At 40.8% G+C, this 20,961-nt stretch overlaps 1 protein-coding gene across 1 annotated transcript in view; it reads left to right on the plus strand.

Annotated features, from left to right (window-relative positions):
- cep85l (centrosomal protein 85, like) overlaps positions 1 to 20,961 on the plus strand; it is a 79,326-nt gene that overhangs the window by 50,244 nt on the left and 8,121 nt on the right. Inside the window, exons 2-6 of the mRNA XM_042332872.1 lie at positions 292 to 422; positions 11,696 to 11,813; positions 14,485 to 14,676; positions 15,947 to 16,099; positions 19,679 to 19,833. Coding sequence (XP_042188806.1) covers positions 292 to 422; positions 11,696 to 11,813; positions 14,485 to 14,676; positions 15,947 to 16,099; positions 19,679 to 19,833 — 749 coding nt within the window. The remainder of the gene's footprint in view (positions 1 to 291; positions 423 to 11,695; positions 11,814 to 14,484; positions 14,677 to 15,946; positions 16,100 to 19,678; positions 19,834 to 20,961) is intronic.

A 20,961-nucleotide genomic window follows, 5' to 3' on the forward strand; every position in this document is an offset into this window, starting at 1 on the left:
TCTGGTGCAAAGCCAAACCCATGTGGGACTCGAATTGATCTCTAAGGGCTTCTCTTCCATTTTTTCTTAATGTAACTTCTTAACTTGGTTGAGTAACGGACTGGGAAAGGGTCAACAAAACCCTTCACTCTTTTAACATTGATAAAATAAGTAACATAGTGAAAAGAGAGAAGCTGAACCAGCAACAAGAATTCATGGCTGGCAAAACAGGCAAGTCTCCAAAGAAAATTTGGAGATATAGATCCTCAACCCTGCTGTACTAACTCCGTTATTTACAATTTTCCTCTTCAGATACTCAATGAGGGACCTCGACAAGTTTCTATGGTCTACCCCACCCAGCTACATCAGGACTCAAACCAATGGGATTCATCAGTGAAGATAAAGGAGTGTTTACTGAGACAAAAGGACACAGTGATTGATAGGTAAGGAACAAAACAAATCACCTGTTTTTCTGTGCACAGCAGTGAGTTTTATTTTATGTCTTGAACATGTCAGTCTAGGAATATGGTTCAGATCCTACCTCTCACACCGTATCCACTTCATCTCCACAAATGGCTTCTCCTCCTACCCCTGCACCCTCTCGTGTAGTGTTCCTCAGGGTTCTATCCTTGGTCCCCTCCTCTTAAATATCTATATGCTCCCTCTTGGTGACATCATCTGCAGACATGGAGTCAACTTCCACATGTATGTGGATTACATGCAACTCTATCTCTCTGCCTCCACCCTTGACTCCAGGACCACTGCTGTCCTGACAGAATGTCTGTCAGACATCAAGTCCTGGATGAGAGCTAACTTTCACCAGTTGAATGTCAACAAGACTGAGGCCTTCCTGATTGGCTCCATTCAGCGCCTCCTCACCTCAGGCGCCGAGAGCATCACCATCCAAGGATGCACCCTCCACCTCACTGAGCCAGTCCGGTACCTTGGCTTCTTATTTGACCCTCAACTGTCCTTTCTATCCCACATCCGTGCCATGACCCGCTCTGCCTTCCCCCACCTCCACAACATTGCCCGGCTCCGTCACTGTCTCACACCGCAGGCCGCCTAAATCCAAAATACATGCATTCATAACATCCCGGCTCAATTATGCAAACTCCCTGCTTGTAGGTCTCCCAACTCCTCCCTCCATATGTTGCAGATCATCCAGAACTCTGCAGCCCCTGTCCTCTTCCGCACCAGGCTCTGCGATCCCATCACCCCGATCCTAGCCCGATTCCACTGGCTTCCCATCACACAGACGTTACAGTTCAAGATCCTGGTCCTCACTTTCAAAGCCCTCCATAGCCTTACTACCCCCTACTTCTGCGACCTCCTGACCCTCTACCAACCTGCCCGCTCCCTCTGCTCAGCATGCTCTGACCTGCTTCACGTCTGCGACCTCCTGACCCTCTACCAACCTGCCCGCTCCCTCCGCTCAGCATGCTCTGGCCTGCTTCACGTTCCCTGCCTCCCCCACCCCACCTCTCTGCCCCCACCCTTTGCAACTCCATCCAACAATCCTTTCACCTCGCGCCCTCCCTTGCCTCCTTCAAGACCCGTCTCAAGACTCTTCTCTTCGGTCACCCTTCTTCCTCCCCTGGCCTCCACACTCCCCGATCCCCAGCTCGGGTCCGAAACCCTGATTGTCCAGCGCCTTGAGAGGTCCTCCCAACTTGAAAGACGCTATACAAATGTAATTTTGTTGTTGTAGGAAAGATCAAACTGACTGGCTATTTCGCTCTCTAATAATCCAGTTTCAGTTAAGTCTTTTTATGGGAAATTTCAATCTTCTTGATCTGCCTCTTTTGTTTTATATTCTTCAGTTGTTTACAGCTCCTTCAGTTCCATTTCTTTGTTAAGACAAAGCAAGAACACAGGACCATTCATATGTACAGAACCAACTATACATACAGACACATCCACATATACAGAAATAACCATATACAGTAATGCTCAGATAGACACCAATACCCAAATACAAAATACGTGGAAGATGTATACAGCAACACCCAGGTATACATCAACAGACAGATATGCAGCAACAGCCAGATACACATCGACACATATACGATTTATACAGGTCAGACTTACCTAAGTTTTACTATAGCTTGTGCCTTTTACATCGGGAGGATATCTCAAAGTGCCTTTGCAGTTAATTGGAGTGCAGTTTTATGCCCATTTGCCTTATGAATGATTAACATCAGGCTACAATAAATACATAGAACCTTGTTATCATTTTTTACTGATGAGGTAACAAATATCAAATGATGGCAAAGTGCAAAGTATCAAGTCCCAAGGAATGTTTGTGCCACGGATCTTTAACAGGCATAATGTTAAATCCGTTTTACTTCGGCGATAATTTTGTCCAAGAGTCCCATGTGGGAGGACCATCAACAGGAAGAACACCACCTGCCCCACATTTATAGTGACTGTAGGCCTTAAAAAATCAGCTGACTTTACCAAACCTGCGTACAGCAGGAGGAGCTATAGAGAAAGGAGAAGGGTAGAGAAAAAGGTAGAACAACAACAAGATTAACAAGATTACAGGTAAGTAGGGGGATAGTAGGTCAGAGAGGTAGGAGGGAGCAAGGCCATGAATGGCCTTGTAGGTGAGGATGAGGATCTTGAATTCGATCCTCTGGGGGATAGGGAGACAGTGGAGGCGAGCGAGGGTGGGAGTGATGTGGTCGTGAAGCCTGGTGTGGGACAGCACACGAGCTGCAGAGTTCTGAATGACCTGCAGCTTGTGGAGGGAGGTGGCGGGAAGGCCGGCGAGGAGAGAGTTCCCATAGACCAGCCTTGAGGTGATAAAGGCGTGGACCAGTGTTCACTGGTAGAGCTGGTAGTTCTTCTACCAGTGTAGAAGAAATTTAACCAAAATTCAATGGAGCAACAATTGGGATCTATCTTAACAAAATTGGCATCACTTTGAATTTGTTCTGAAGCTTTGTTTATTTCCATCCATTCCTCATGAATGGTCATGGAACTAACCTCCTTCCCTTCTGATTTCCACATCAGTTTGGTTCTATTTAAGTGCTCCGAGACACTGAAGGGGGCTATGTGAAGGGGGCTATGTGAAGCGGGCTACATGAAGGGGGCTAAATGCAAGTTGCTGTTGCCAGGCTTCGGGAACACATCACTCCCACCCTCGCTCGCCTCCACTGGCTTCCCATCCCCCAGAGGATTGATTTCAAGATCCTCATCCTCACCTATAAGGCCATTCACGGCCTTGCTCCCTCCTACCTCTCTGACCTACTATCCCCCTACCTACCTGCCCGTACCCTCCGTTCCTCTGGCTCCGATCTGCTCCACATCCCCCACCCGAATCGCCCTACCATCGGTGGTCGGGCCTTCAGCCTCTCAGCCCCTAGGCTCTGGAACTCTATCCCCCAGTGCCTTCGCCGCCTCCTCTCTTTCCTCCTTCAAGGCCGGTCTCAAGACCTTTCTCTTTGACCGAGCCTTCAGCTCCCCTCTCGACTCTCTTCCCCCTCCTCGCTCCCTCCCTTCCCTCCCCTCACTCTGACCATTTCCCCCCTCCTCGCTCCCTCCCTTCCCTCCCCTCACCCTGACCATTTCCCCCCTGCTCGGGTCATGACCCAACTGTGCAGCGCCTTGGGACGTCCTCCTGACGTGAAAGGCGCTTTATAAATGGAATCTTGTTGTTGTTGTTGTTGTATGTCTGACTTGAAAAACAGAGTAATTTAAGATGTCTGGAAAATTCGGGTGACTCTGTTTTTAAATCCAGGAAGCAGCTTTTGAATGCTGTGCCATAGTATACACTGAGGCAGTGCCCAAATAGGCAGTGTCCTATTTCTTGTCAGACATGTACGATGATCTCTGTGATTAGGAACATCAATGGAGCAGAGAAATCCTCAATTGCAATCACTGTGCTGGTGATGGATGGGGAGAGGGAGTCAGGAGCAGAGAGAGGCTAGTTCTGTGGTCATTCTTTATGAATGGATGGAAATAAGTGACGTTGCCTAATAAATCTGGGATTGAGAGATAATAACCACATTGAATCTGTTGTGAAATCTTGCGGATTTCATTCCAGTTTTATAAAAGTAAGATGTTAAGGAACAGAGCTAAAAGGAATATTTGTCTGTATTTTATTTCTATAAGGCTCAGAATTAGGCAATTACCAAAAGGATATTTTTAATGCATTTTGTAGAGCAAAGATCTTATCTGTGATTTGAAAGATGTATAATAAATCAATACAAGAAGATAGATTCTTTGGTGACAAGGAAAATAAGATGGTCAATAGAATTGCATGGAACCTGCCAATTAAGGGGAAAATGATTTTTTTCACTAATTGCAATGCATTTTTATGGCTGGAATACTATTAATGATATTTAAATGCTATGCAAATTGAAATGTTAGCATGCACATTCAAGGGCAGAGGTTGATGGATGGCAGACAGAAATTTAATGAGTTTTCTACCCGTCTGCAAATGCTTGTTCAAGCAAAGGGAATCGCTTTGAAAAGTGATCAACATTTTGCAGCACTGGATTCTAATATATGCAAGACAATGAGTAGCCCTATAGCAGGCACTTTGCCAAAATGTATTTGCTGAGCCCTCCCTTCCTGTTGAGGGATACTATCCCACACTCAGTGCTTACATTGGATCGGCTGCACCAGCTGCAGTTGACCCACAACAAAGTATGGTAGCATTAATGGAAGACGTAAATCTGAATGAATATAAATGAAATTGGCTGCTGGGTTTGGCCACACAATACAGATTTGCACCACTTTACAACATATTCTATGAAGAGCTTTGAGACATCTTGACGTTGTGATAAGGTGCTATATCAAAAGCAAGAATTATTATATTATTACATGATATGTACTAGATGGTTTGCATTCATTTCTTATGTGTTTCTAAAATGAATACAGCATTAATTTAAAGAACATTTAAGGAATACCACAGATTGGATTCCATTGATTCTAACATTATGTTTAGTTTCTTAGTGTTCAGACTTTGCATATTCATTCATTCATTCAATCAACCATGAACCTGTGATTTGACCTGTATGGCTCATTGCTCACTTAGTAACACCTTTCACTCCTAAGCCACCTGCCCAGCTTGATTTATCATATAGGTGAGGATTATTATCTTGCATTAAGATGACAGGCTTTTGGACTAATTATGTATGTGTATAACTAAATATTTATGTGTGAAACAATTAAAAGCTGTAATTGTATCAGGAAGTTAATAAATAATCCTGGTAAAAAAAATCCCTTGAATAAAATTGATCACTCAGTCCATGGCTATTTGTGGGACATTGCTGTGTGCAAATTGGCTGCCGCGTTTCACCCCCAAAATACAGTCAATCCACTTTACTGTATACCCTTTGAAGCGCTTTGAGAAGTCTTGACGATGTGATAAGGCGCTATATTAAATGCAAAGGATTGTTATAATCATATTCCTTCATTTAACAAAAGTACACTTTTTCAAAAGTTTGGGATTGCCTAGCTTTAACCACATCTCATCTGGGGAGGTTCACTCATATTTATACTTATAAGAAGGGTGAACAGCGAGAAACCGGGACAGATTTGTTTTAAACTCAGAAGTCATTGGAAATACGTAGCAGGTCAAGCAGCATCCATGGAGAGAGGAAATTAATTAACATTTCAGGTCAATGATCTTTTGTCAGACATCAGAACTGAAATGACCTTTCAGTTCTGACGAAAGGTCATTGACCTAAAACGTTAACTCATTTTCCTCTCTCCATGGATGTTGTCTGACTTGCTGCACGTTCCCAGTGAGTTCTGTGTTTATAACAGATTTCCAGCATCTGCAGTACTTTGCCTTTTGTCTTAAACTCCTCTTGTCACTTACTGCCCACGGATGCATTTTTGTACTATTGTTTGCCTTTTTTTGTTGTTTCATAGTGTAAATTATAGTATCAGGAAGATATTCAATGGAGAAGCAGTTAAAACTAATCCTTGCATATGTAGTCTGTAAGGTGTAGTTGTTGACATGGTTTGAAATACACTGTGAGCTGATCTGTGTTTCTAGTGCAATAGGGGGACTGGTTGAAGTGGTTCAAACTGATGCAAAACACTGCCATCCATATCCTCAGCAGCACTAAACTGCATGCCCACTAAACCGCATGCCCATCACTCCAGTCCCTTCCAGACTCCACTGTCTCTCAGTGAATCACCCTCACCTATATCCTTTCAGTTCCTAGCACGTCCTTATCTCTGTGGTCTTTTCCTATGTCACTCTTCTGCTTGGATGACTTGGACTTATGTTGTGCGATCCAGCTCCGCTCCGCCCACAATCAATGACTGAGCCTTTAGCAACCATGTCCCTAACCTCGGTAACTCCCTCCCTCTGTCCCTCTGTCTTGACCCCAACTTTATCTGTCTTTAAATTGTGCCTAAAAACCTACCTCTTTGACTGTAGCAATGGTCACCTCCCTCCTCCTCCCTTACTCAGTGTCTGACCCCATCATTGTAAAGTGTTCCAACACGTTTTTCTATGTGAAGGTTGCTTTATAAATAAATGTAAGTTATCGTTGCATTATTTAGCAACCTTCACATAGGATCACACCTTATCAATTTATGCTATCTGCAGTTAATCACAGTGAATTCCACGTTTGGTTCATTACCTCAAAGAGTCAATTCACCATGGTAACAGCAGCAAAGCCTATTAACCCAGCTGTGAAGGGTGGGTATTAGGAGGCAATGCAGCAACATCAATATTTTAGATAAATTGAGGAAACCCAATAGGAAAAAACAAATGTATACTGACCTCTAGCAGGAAGCTTAGTATAATGGCAGCCTCATTGCAACCACACTTGTTTTTGCTGCAAATGTTTGTTGAATAAATAATTGTATTCAGTTTCTTTCAGCTGGAACTGAAAATTAATATATAGGCACCACGGATATGTTATATCTCCTTCCTAAAGGAGAAGGTCCAATATCCTATTTGGAAACCCTTTACCATGACATCACCCAACTGTGTACATAGGAAAATCACACCATGTGTCCTGCTAATGGCTTCACTTGGCTTCCAACCCCCCAGCAGATCAAATTCAAGATCTTTGTCCTTACTTCAAATCCCTCCCCGGCCTCTCCCTACCCTACCTCTGTGATCTCCTGCGTACCTACTGCCCTGACTGCTCCCTCCATTCAGCAAACCCTACACGCTCTACTTTGCTTCATCATTGGTGAGCAAGCTTTCTGCTATTCTATCCCTGCTCTCTGAAACTGCAACCCAGAGTCTCTCTATCTTGTCACCTCTTTTCTTTAAAACTTGCCTGAATAGCCTGAAGTCTTTTTGACTATGTTTTTCGCCAGTTATGCCACACCCCATCCCTCCCACCCCGTGCTTCAAAAATAGAACTTGGGCTTCCAGTTGGCTGTATGAAGCACTCTGAGGTGTCCTTCCAAATGGAAAGGCACTATATAAATATAAATTGCTGTTGTATTGCATGGCCCATTATTTGAGCGCACAATGCACCACTTGCAGTATATCAGAACACATCTGACCTTTAGCAGGAAGATTAGTATAATGGCAGCCTCATCGCAACCACACTGTTGTAGTTGTACCTAGGGTAGAAGTTTACCTTAATTTATTAAGTGTCAGAAAATATATCATTTCAGCTAATGTTTTAGAAAACTAAATTGTTCTAGCTGAACAATTCTTAACAAAGGGAATTTAAGTGAAGAATTGACTGGTAAACAGAGGTCCTTATATCAGAATTACACCTCAGTGAATTTGGCAATAAGTCGAGTTAATTGATTACAATGTGCAACCGAGAAGAGGTTTAAAATATTGAGCAGAAAAGTATTTCTTGAGATAATAGTATTTGATAATGTTCTCTTTGGAGGTACAGGTCATAAATGACAAAATGTTCATGTCAAATGCATTCATCCATTGATCCTGTCAAGAGAAGTTCTAACAAATTTATACCTGTGGTTGACAAAATCTCAATTTAATCTGTAGTTCACTTAGACAAGCATTCCTCAATGTCTATTTTTAATGATATATTTCGAAGATGTAATGGTCTATTAGACTAGTACCCCATAGATCATTCTTTATACAGCCATTTCTTCACATCAGGGGGCCGAAATTCCACCTAGTCTTAGTTTGTCTTAAAATCTTGCAAAATTGTAGAAAATTCTAGATCAATTTGGAAACAGACCCTTTTTAACATTGTGGAAAACTGGCTTCCAAATTAAGACTTGATTTAATAACCTTCCAGAATTCTGCGAAATCTTAAATTTTAAAACAAAAATGGCTTTGCAAGTGAGAGACCTTGGTTCAGTTCTCGGCAGATCAAAATGTTGGGCAAGTTTCCTTACTCCACACTCCTGTTTACCTAGTAGTAAGTAGGAACCCGGTTGTTAGTTGATAGGCGGATCATTTCTCTGGGGGTAATAATTCCTTCAAAAAAATAATAATAATGAATTGGTCACTTCAGTCCATGATTGTTTGTGGGACACTGCTATCTACAATTGACTGCCGTGTTTCGTCCCCCCCAAAAATATAGTTTACAGTATATTCTATGAAGCGCTTTGAGACATCTCGAAGATGTGATAAAGTGCTATATCAAATGCAAGGATTATTATTACTATTATCTTATAACTATGTCTCCATTAACTATGTCATTATTAATACACAAAATCGTCTAGAACAAGATGGCTTCAATCTGGAGAATTATTTCATGTTTTAATGGAGTAGCTTCATGCTGACCTTTGCAGATTGCCAGCAAAGTCTCCAGTAGGAAGGTGATGCCACGTTACTCATGGCCAATTCTGCTGAAGTGTGCAGAAGAATTTTCTGCAGCTATAATATTCAACATTAAACACTGGGATAAGTGCCATCATCATGTGAACCTAACCAGTATCTTCCTTTTGCCAGATGTTGGCAGTATCATTGCCCCAGGTCTGACATTCCAAAGCAGTGGTCAGTCCTGTTGAAGTCATTGGAGACAGATATCTGGATAGATTTGTGCGCAAAAGAAATTTTTTAGTCTCAATATATAATGGACACTTTTTGTATCAGCATCAATTTAAATAATTTAGGCTGTGGTGGTACTTATTAGAGACATAGAAATCTACAGCGGAGAATGGAAGAGATCACTTATCTTTTACCTTCTCAATTTTACCCATTCTGCTTGCTCAGGTAGACATTAAAGATCCCATTGCACTATTCAAAAAAAGAAGAGTTTTTCCCAGTGTCTTGGCCAACAATCTGCGAACTAAAATTGGTCAGTCGCTTCATGGTTGTTTGCGGGACATTACAGTGTGCAAACTGGCTCCTACATTCAGCCACAAAAATACCCAGTTGCTCCATCTTACATTATATTTGGTGAATGGCTTTGAGATATCCTATTGACATGAAAGGTGCTATATCAAATGTAAGGATTACTTTATTTTTGAAAGAGTCAGAAATATTAACCAACAGGTTAATAATAATAATAATAATAATAATAATCCTTGCATTTGATATAGCGCTTTTCATGTCAGGAGGACATCCCAAAGCGCTTCACAGAACACACTGACAGTGAATTGACTGTATATTTGTGGGCGAATGCGGCAGCCAATTGCGCACAGCAATGTCCCACAAACAGTCGTAGATTGAAAATGACCAATTTATTATTGTTTTTGGTTTTGGAGGGATTATTATTAGGCTCTGTGTGGAGTAAGGAAACTTGCCCAAGGTTTCGCCCTGCCTGGAATTGAACTCAGGTCTCTCACTTGCAAAGCGAGTGCTCTAACCACTGAGCTACAGGACTCCACGATAAAAAATCATACATTCTTCTGAGAAAGTACTCCTTTGGAAAAATCATAATAAATTGTTTTCCTTTCAAGTGGGGAGGCGGAACAAAACCTGGTTAATAAACACAGAACCGGCTATATGAATCCATGTCATTTCTCAGGCTTGGTAGGTACTGTCAGAAAGAGCTTAGCTAAAGCCTCACTTTCCAGATGTACAAACTCTTGATAACTGTCATGAGACTGATTCAAGACAGATAATGTGCGGATATGATCATATCTTTCATTCTGATTATGACAGTCTCTGTACACAACTACTGATTGTTATTCATTCCTGTGGCTTCTTGAAGATCCCCAGGGGCCTTTAGAAGATTTCAGTTCAGTTCTTTGCAAGTACTATCTCCAAGTTATAAAACTATCTTTACTTATTGCAGGCATTAAACAGTTCAATAGATTGAGAAAAATTGCTTCTTCCTCCTTTTCTTTATAGCTCTAATCCCTTGCAGTTGTGAATATGGTACATTCCTGTGCTGCATAGTGTTTCGCTCTTCGCTGTAACATTTTATCCAGTTGAACATTCAATTGTTGTGATGTTATGTGATCCAGCCATACAATGATTTCTAATGTGATTCCTTAATAAGGAGATTGAGTGGGAACATTTTTGGTCCAGTTACTGCAAATCTGTCACACTGACCCATGGGAACTGTGCTTCAAAAATGGAACACTTATTCGTGTAACCAATAAAGGTACCACAAGTGGCTGGCATACTGTAGTGACAACTTTTGATTGTCAACCGCATGTCTGACATATGCAGAAATCTATCATTGTTCTTAAGAGTATCCAACTCAAACTGAGAGTTCCACATATATATGCCAACTACACATAGAAATTTCCTTTTGTCTGGAATGGAATGTGCAGCGTCTCCCTAAAGGGACATACTCTATCTAATACCAGAGAGACCTAAGGCTTGAGGCCCCCAGAGTGTGTACTACAGGTGTTTAATCAGCTAAAACCATACAGTTTGGAAGCACTGAAAGCACTGTCTGGCAACCTTCCCACCGCTTTATGAGCTACATCGACCTTATCCGTTTGGGCTTTGGCTTGCAGTGTTAACAGAGCTGAGTGAAAAAAATCCCTGATCCCAATGGCCAGTCTACTCCTTTAGTCCTGCAGTTGAGCAGTGCCCTGGAGTACTGCAGACCCACCTAGGTCAGAAACCAGACTATTGAGGCCGCTAAAGAGGGTTGACTTGACTCTGATATTCCATTGCCGAACATATTACCTTGAATCAAGCTCAGCTCCAAACCGACCTGGTTCACCTTCCCCAAAAGATAATTATTAACTAGTTGGTTCACTGATGACCTGGAGCTGGTATACTTTTAAGAGAGGCATAGATGGGTATTTAGGGAGGACAGGATTACAGGGCTATGGAGAGAAAGGGGGCCAGTGGGATTGAGTTGGATTGCTCTTTTGTGAGCCGGCGCAGACGTGATGGGCTGAATGGCCTCTTTCTGTGCTGTATGATTCTATGATTCTATGATTACCAGCTGCTGAATGAAAAGGAATTCCACTAACAAATGTGCTATTCTATGATACAACCCCCAAGTCCACGCACCTTTAAATCACAGTTTGTGACTTTGTGTCTGGGCATGATTCTTTCCCTTATGAAGGTCTGTGCAGACCGGTGAGTATTAAAAAACATCTGTGTGGGTGAGCTGAGCCACTGAATAAGCACACTTCTGTCTTCCAATATCCAGTCCAATTTTGTCTAGTTTGCAGTCAGAGTGTGACCATTGATGGCAATTTAATGGTTCACATGGGCTCCGGAAACAGCGGTCTTACATCCACTCCATCTCCTCCTCGATGGATCTCAGATCAGGTCTGAGAACAGGAATTATCAGGGTTAACATGATTGCAAGCGCTAGTAAAAACAAATGCTTTCGCTTTCAGAAAATCTTGTAGATTGACTTCAATCTCCCCCTTTTTGTAGGCATAGACAGCAGATTTTTCAGCTGGAGCAGAAGATACGAGAAAATGAATTCCGAGCACAAAGGGCCCTGTTGGAAAGACACCCACATTGTGACCCTGCATTCATGGTCAGATTGCAGGTAATACTGAACAGAAGCTATGAACTGTACAGCCTTTGCAAACTTCTGGGCTTAAAATTGCACCTGGCTCTAGGTTTACTCTATTAATGTAGCATGTTATAATGTCCAGAATTTAACAAGTTGTTGAATCTAGTCTCAATTTAAAGCTGATTTTCTGCAGTTCCTAAAAGAACTTGCAGAAAGACGGATTCAAAATTAAGGCTTAATTTAAGAATTGCCAAATTCTGGAGACTGAATTGCTATGTAAGTAAATTTAGTCCTAGATGAAACTTCTACCAACTGAATGTGCAAGTCTTTGGTTAATCCATAAAGGTTTAACCAATAATGAATTGAGGTGTTCAAGATTGTGAGGGGTTTTGATAGAGTAGATAGGGAGAAACATTTTCCACTGGCAGGTGAGTCGGTACCAGGGGACATAGATTCAAAATAATTGGCAAAAGAACCAGAGGGGAGATGAAGAAAATTTTTTACGCAGAGAAATGTTATGGTCTGGAATGCACTACCTGAAAGGGTGGTGGAAAGAGATTCAATAACAACTTTCAAAAGGGAATTGGATAGGTACTTGAAGAGGAAAAAATTGCTATGGGGAAAGAGCGGGGGAGTGGGATTGATTGTGTAGCTCTTGCCACCCCTTAGGCAGCATCACCATCCATGGATAACACTCCACTTTCCTAAACGAGATCAGAACCTTGGGGTCTTGTTTGATCCTTAACAATCTTTTCTACCCCACATCTGTGCCATGACCCGCTCTGCCTTCTCCCACCTCTGCAATATCGCCTGGCTCCACCACTGTCTCACTCCCCAGGCTGCCGAAGCCCTCATACACGCTTTCATTACATCGAGGCTTGACTATGCAAACTCACTGCTTGTCGGCCTCCCCAACTCCTCCATCCATAGGGTGCAGATCATCCAAATTCTGCAGCCCGTGTCCTCTCCCGCACCAGGCTCCATGACCCTATCACTCCCATCCTCGCCCGACTCCACTGGCTTCCCATCACACAGAGGATACAGTTCAAGATCCTGCTCCTCATCTTCAAAGTCCTTCATAGTCTTGCTCCCCCCTACTTCTGCGACCTCCTAACCCCCTACCATCCTGCTTGCTCCCTCCGCTCAGCGGGCTCCAGCATGCTTCACGTCCCCCGCCTCGCTCGCCGCACTATTGGCAGGCAGGCCTTCCGCCACTCTGCCCCCACCCTCTGGAACTCCATCCCGTAGTCCCTCCACTTCACCCCCTCCCTTGCCTCCTTCAAGATCCATCTCAAGACCCTCCTCTTCGAGCGTGTTTTTGATCACCCTGTTTCCCCGCTTGCCCTCCACGCTCCCCAATCCCGACCTCCCTCGGGTCCGAAACTGTCTGTCCAGCGCCTTGCGATGTCCTCCTGACATGAAAGGTGCTATACAAAAATAATTTTGTTGTTGTTGATGGGCCGAATGGCCTCCTTCTGTGCTGTAATATTTTATGATTATAATGAACTTTGCTGGTCACTATCATATGTAGTCTCTGATACATCACCCAGGACATTGCAGTGATAATAACATGGAATTGCTCACCATTCAATTTCCATTATTCATTATAAATATATATATACTAAATAATATTATCTGACAGTGATTGTGATATCCAATTATATCCAATTTCAGGTTTCAATTGATGAACATAAATTGTAAGAACAATGTAGTATTATTCACTTGAGTTACTGTTTCTAATTCATTGACAGCCATTCATGGTATCACTTTAGAGAAGTGGAATTAAAAACTCATACTTCCACTGATATAAAACCACAATGAGAGAAATAACACAAAGCTATTTAACTGCTAAAGTGCTGCCTCATTATAACATGCTTCTTTATTGCGCTGGTTTATAATGCAGTTGAAGTGTGGAATCCTTTCATTACACGTGACCACAACTGGCATGCTTGCTGACATCAGTGACATCAGTGGTGACCAGGATCTCAGTCATTTTTTAAAGCATGAAATCCCTATGTGTCATGCCTACAAGAGACTTAAGAGACTTTGGCTCAGAGCAAGATCTTCTTGAAGTCGAGATCTAGCGTGTCAGTGTGACGTATAGTGGTATCCCTGGAGGAAACACATTTAGATTGTGCGCACAGTTTCCAGCAGTTATATTATTGTTACATGTGTGAGCATGTTTTCTCAAAGCTATTGTTCTGTGGCACAGCACTTTAGTGTACCAACACACTCACATACACGGGGGGGGAGGAGTCTAAAATGCAATATTTACAATCCAGATTTATCACATTTATCAATCTCTGATTTGTGAATCTCCGTTTTGTGGTATCAGTTTGTGAAATCCATGTCTGGCACATCCCAAACCTGCAAAATCCCCCCAAAAGGCCTTGCAGATTGGATGAGTCAAACTGGAATCCACAATTCCTGCAACAAATTCATTTTGGAAACAATGCATTTCAGACTGTACTATGCCTTATGGCACATTTATGGGCTAACACTACATTTAAAATATTCATTTGAATTGTAGTGAAATATTGAAAGAGTTCCCTGTGCATTATGAGATGATATTTAATATATCTGTCTTGTTTTATTATGAACCAGTTAAGAAATGCAGCCAAAATAATGAAGATCACAGAATTTGAATTTCTTTTGGAAATCTTTTTGTTGTCTTGTCAAAATGTAATTTTGTTGTTGTTGTCAGCAGCATGGATCTCTGTGTGAGAAAGTCTCCAAGCCCACACCACTTGCAGAAGCATCAAAAGCCATCGAGAGTGAAAAGGAAGACCTGGATCAAAAGCTGTCTGCAGCTGCGTTTGAGGTTGCACAGCTCAATGAATCGCTCAAGAAAAACACACAGAAATATGCAGAAGATATAAAGAAGCTGGAAGAGAAGGTAAAATCCTTTGAGTACAGATGGAACAATTAAGATTAAAGACAAACCAAAACAAAAACTGTAAACTAGGTTTCAGTATTGTCCTAGTTTAACTTACAATTAACAATAAAAATCTTACACAAATAAATAATTGTTCAGTAAAGTCCTAGAAGATGTTTTCGCTAAAATCTGAATTAGTTCAACAGGGTTTTTTTTCAGCCGGATTGATTATTTTAAAGTAAATTAGAATCCTAAGAGATTACAGAATGGAAGAAGACCATTCAATTTCTGAAGCATAGGCATGTTCAAGTTATATATATATATATATATATAATATAATATGTGAATCCCATTTGCCTGCTCTGTCCCTGAACACTTTAAAACAATTCTCTTCAAATTTTTATTCAGTTCTCTTTATGAATGTTGTCTTAGCTTCAATGAGCACTTGTCGAAAAGCGATTGCTGTTCTGATAACCCATTGCATGAAAAGATTTCTAAATGTTTCAGTGCAATTTGTATGTTAGAGGTGATCTCTCTAACAATGTTATCAAGAGTGTGCAGAGAAGCTGAAGAAGAAGTCTTACTGCCTGCATTTCATGTCTTAAATAAGGATCAGGGTTGCAATGATTTACCAAATGAGACTGCGATGAATGTAGGAGTGGCAATGTTTTGAGCGCTTTGTGTGGTCGCAGGATCTTGGCAAAGCCAGGGAAAATAATTTATGAACTATAATAAAAATGTGATAAGAACAGTATGTTTACGCAGATAAAATATTGACTTGCATTGGTTTGGTTTAATTGGCAGCCAAGTGCAGGGGAGCAAGAGAAGGAGAACTTAAAGACAAACACCTTCATTTAGGTCATTCATCAATGGGTATCTAAAGGGTTAATCCATTTATACCATGTGGTATTATATGCCCAACAGTGTGGATAAAAAGTTTCACTTTCACCAGAATGGGATCATTATCTTTCTTGTTTCTAAAGCTTCCTGAAATATTTAATGTCTCATTCTAGTGTCTGGAATCTCTAAGAAAGCAACATGAAATACAGTTCAATAAACCAAGCAGTCATTTAAATTTGAGGAATTTCCATAAAGCATAAAACTAAGATGGTGATAGTGATTAAAGAGGTGACATTCCGACCATTAAGGCACTTTTATTTTTTCCCCCTAGCAGTGTAAATCACTGACTGGAAAAACATTATTACAAATTCATGCAGCGTTGAAAGGAAGAAATTACCTGTTTGTGCAATGTGTTCTGCCTTCTGTGCGCTAATTATTGACTGTGCTTCAGATGAGAGCGCGTGAGAAATACATAAGTGGCCTGAAAAAGAAATGGCAGAAGGAATCGGAGGAAAGGCAAGAACGGCAGCAGAGGATTGAAACCCTGGAGAAGTACCTCGCTGATCTGCCGACCTTGGATGACTTTCAAAGCCAAAGCCTGCAGGTAGATGAACCTTAGAGTCATTGATCAAGCACTTACAGAATTTAAATTAACGATTTATTAAACACAAATGAGCAGTACCTTTACTCAGATGTATTCATGACAAAAATATTGTTTAGCTTACAAACTGAAACCGCTAAACGTACTGAAAAATCTCCCTACCTTGATGTGAATTTATTGCATGTTTGGGGTGGGGTGAAGTGGGAATATTTTCATTAGATCATTACCATTCAACCACCCATGAGTAGAAATTTCACCAGGGTCTAGATTTACTCCATTGCTTTAGAATTTCAGAGAGTCCAGAGTTTAGCAAAATTGTCAAATCCAGTCTTAATTTTGAAGCCCAATTTTCATAAATTATTTTAGGATAACATTTAATTAATAACTTCGTGATAACTATAATGAGGAACATGTCATGAAACATCACAAATTTTCCCCCACTATTTTTGAGGTTACCAACAAAGAGGCATAAATTGAGGATTATTACTGAAAGAAAAAAAGGGGAGGTTAGAAGATTTAAACAAAGAGAATAAGGAATACATTTACAACAAATGGCTATTGAAGACAAAACCATAACAGCATTCAAAAGGGAATGTAATGAATGTTTCCATCTCATATCATTCTATGAAAAATAATAAAGGTTATGGAGAAAATAGATTAAGTTAGATAACTGCAGTAAGAGCGGCAGCACCAATATAGGCACAATGCCTTCTACCTTGGTAACTTCCTGAGTCTATTGTTCATTGTGATGTGAAATAAGACCTTTATTACAAATGATTGCAGTTTTATTACAATCTTCAATGTTTGAATGTCCTTATGTCTGAATGTTATCATAGAATCATAAAATTGTACAGCACAGAAGGAGGCCATTCGACCCATTGTGTCTGCTGGCTCTTTGAAAAGAGCTTCCAAATCAATCACACACCCCCGCTCTCTCCCCATAGCCCAGCAAATAATTATCTACTTCTCTCTTAAAAGTTGTTATCAAATCAAGTTGTTAAAGAATATTGACCAGTGCTAAATTTATTACATTTTATGTTTTGTTACAAATAAACATTATGTACTGGAAAAAGAAATGAACATTGTGAAGTTTAGCTACAATGTGTGAACTCAAATTACATGATTAAACTTCATTTACTGTTCATTTATGTCAGAATGGACGAAGCTCAAATAATTCCCAGTTCACCATTCCCTCTTCTTGGAAATGTATTAGTAATTGATCGATCCCTCAGAAATATAATCCCATTCCTATTGGTCTCACTTCTGTACTATTTAAAGTGATGAACTCTGATGTCAACTCTTGAATTATCCATCAATGTGGCAGTTCTTGTCTAAACCATGATCCACATATGGTGCTTCAATTGGGCACTTCACATGTGATCATCATGTCTAATGTATTTACATCAGGGACTTAATCCTTGAACCATTTGGTAATTCAGTTGTAATTTGTCTTGGTCGAGTTCAAGATCCTCGTCTTCACCTTCAAGGCCATCCATGGCGTTGCCCCCTCCTACCTCTCTGACCTACTGACTCCCTCCGAGCCTGCCCGCTCTCTCCGTTCCCCAGACTCCGGCCTGCTCCATATCTCCTGCCTGACCCGCCCTACCATCGGTGGCCGGGCTTTCAGCCTCTCTGCCCCCATACTCTGGAACTCCATCCCACAGTCGCTTTGCATCGCTTCCTCCTTTGCCTCCTTCAAGGTTGGACTCAGACCTTTCTCTTCGACCATGCCTTTGGTCTCCCTCCCACCTCTCTGCCTTCCCTCACCCCTACACCACCCCCCCTTCCCCATGCTCGGGCCCTGACACCTGACTGTTCAGCGCTTTGGAACGTCATCCCGACATGAAAGACGCTCTATAAATGTAATTTTGTTGTTGTTGTTGACATCTTGAAAGCTTTGAACAGTATCTGGCATCAAGCGTTCATAAACAAGATCGTATAACCTTTTATTGAAGCAATACACTTAACTATTTAGTTTCTTGTCATTCTGTTGGTAATTCTTGGTACTTTTTCTGACTCTCTTTTCCGTCAACTCAGGGGATATCAGGGTATCTAATCTCGTTCCTTCCTTGTCATTTATTTCAATGACCTCCTCCATTCTACAAACAATCCTATAGTTAGCTGATGTACTTTACATCCATCAACTGACTATATCCATCAACATCCACTCCTCTCACGGTGCAATGCCTGAATCTCTAAATGTGACTTATATTTTGATAGAGAAATCATAATCTTCTTATTCCTTTCAATTCCTAAAAGACAATTTCTTCATGTCTTTTTGAAATCTAATGAATATCTATCAGCTTTTACCAGTGATGGTTGAACTCTTAATCTTTCTCCCAGGAATATTTTGGGTCTGACTATCTTCTTTGATTTCAAGCAAATTCTCCCATTCTCTCCACTGCTAAACCAACCTCCAAAACTGTTTCCACTTTTACGCAAAGCATTCTTTTTCTGCTCAAAAATGCTCTATGAAGAACAACTTGGGGCAAGCCCTGAATACTATGCCCATACCTGGGAATAGTAGACATTCCAGTTGCACTGTCAGACATGAAATAAGAAAACTTTGCTATCAGATAGATCCTTTGTTTATAATATTAATAATATTAATAATCCTTGTATTTGATATTGCACTTTTTCATTAAAATATCGCAAATCTTTTCACAAAGATCTTCTGTAAACTGTAGTGACTATCTACAGGTGTTTGCAGCAGCTAGTTTGCACAGAACAATATCCTACAAACAGCTATAAAGTGAATGAGGGGATTGTTAGCCACTGGCCTCTATCCTTCCTTGCTTTGTTCAAAATGTTCCTGTCTCTCTTTATTTTATCACTAATGTTACTGTCCTTTTGAAGTTTTCTCTCTTGTTCTTCACAACACAATACACAGTCACTATGTTTTGCAATGTATACTGTGAAGCGCTTTATGACATCCCCCTGACGTGAAAGGTGCTTTATCAAATGCAAAAAACATTATTATGTTATTTTACACATCCTCCCTGTGTCTTCCCTTCCTCATACAAACTATAGCTTTATAAAGCCAAAGCTATAACTGTTTACCATTTCACTTGATTTCTCTGCAATTCTTCCTCCCACTGCTATGGCTCACCTGACCCTTCAATTGGGTGCTCATGGGGCTTTCAGCAAAGCCATTCATCAGCAAATTATAATTAGTTTTCAGAGAGATGTTATTGCAAAGATACAGCTTTCAGAGGCTTTGATGTTGTAAGTAATAGATAATGCCCATCTATGGCCCAAGAAAGTGAGTAATTATGTGAATTCAGGTGCAGCTAGAACAGTCTCACCGTATTTTGAATTTTAATTAGGTTATTTTTGTGCAGTTATTAAAATCAGTCAAAAGTTAGCAAAATTCAGCTTAATTATGGTGCATCTGTCGCCATCTCTTAGCATGAGGTCACATATCAAAGCATCAAAGCCTGCCTCAGCCTGAAAAGAGATCAAGGTAACGGGAGGGATAATAATAATAGATTCAGGAATCCTGTTTGACATTGCTATGTGTTAGACCCCATATAAAAAAAAACAATTGCACTGATTGTTGCTTTCACATCTTTGACACCAAAGATCAAGATTTTGGAAGACAAAAATCTGCAGTATGAAGACACCATCAAGGCTCTGGAGAACAAACTGGGAGAAAATCGAGTGCTTTATAGAGAGAAAGAAATACTCCTAGAGAGTCAGAAGAAAAAGGAGGAGGAACTGATCACCACTGTACAGAGGTAAATGTCTTCCTTATATCTGGTCTGCTGCTTTTGCAGAAAGTTGAAACGGTTTTATATAATGTGCAATGTGATGTATAATCTAAGGCCTTGCAGGCTTGGAAAGAGATGTCTCAGAGGGGACCATATCTAAGATTTTATGTGGGATTAAGATAATTAATCCAAAATATCCAAAATTATCCAAAATAATTCTTCCAATATGACAGAACAGCAGAACATGAGGACACAGGATCAGGGTGATATAGGGCAGGCTATAGGCAGACAGCAGGAAGTAATTTTTTAATAGAGAGTAACTAAGAGCTGGATCAGTTACCAGGAAGGGTTGTTGAGGTCAGTACACTGGACCTATTTAGGAAACAGCTTGATATTGGGATGGGAGGACAGTAGCCTGGTATTCTGAAGGATGAGATCGAAAAGTCTTCTTCATCCTAACCAATCTTATGATGTAATATGGATCCCATTAAAATGTCTTTTATACAGTGCACATAATACTGTGATATCACCTGTGTAATTCTACGTTTGGACAGCATGGAACAGTGGCTGTGTTATTGGAGTTTATTTTAACTGTTTCTTGTTCTCTGACATTCTGAGTACACCCACTGAAATGTTAATGAAAATTCATGGTTTGAATGCAAAAAAACCCCAGCCAATGTTCTCAGGATTTTAATTATTTCAACACCAGGCCCCATAGCACTGGTGTGAAACCAACTGGCACAGAAATACTATCACACAGGTAGTCATGTGGTCCCTATTTATAGCCGATCACGTCACTATGTTACTTCTCAAGCTTTAAAGTATGTTTAGGATTTAATTTTTCATTCGAAGGGTGTGCTATGCTCCTATTTTCCATATCCTGGGCTCATAGATCTTCCTAGTTCACTGCTACGACAGAAGAAATCGCACTCCTAACTCAATTTGAGAAGAGAAGGAAGTTTCTCCAAGTGTCCTTGCCAACAGTCTCCCATATAAAATTGGTTATTGTCTTCATGGGTGTTTGGGGATATTATTTGCAAATTGGCTGCCATGTTTGCTCCATTTCCTGATCATTATTTTAATGCTAAGATTGGGCCAGTTGTCGATTTGCTCTGTTTCAGGAGAGAGAATTAATGCATGGACATATCTGATTCA

This window comes from Callorhinchus milii, unplaced genomic scaffold (genome assembly GCF_018977255.1).
Source record: "Callorhinchus milii isolate IMCB2004 unplaced genomic scaffold, IMCB_Cmil_1.0 Scaffold3, whole genome shotgun sequence".
Classification (NCBI taxonomy): domain Eukaryota; kingdom Metazoa; phylum Chordata; class Chondrichthyes; order Chimaeriformes; family Callorhinchidae; genus Callorhinchus; species Callorhinchus milii.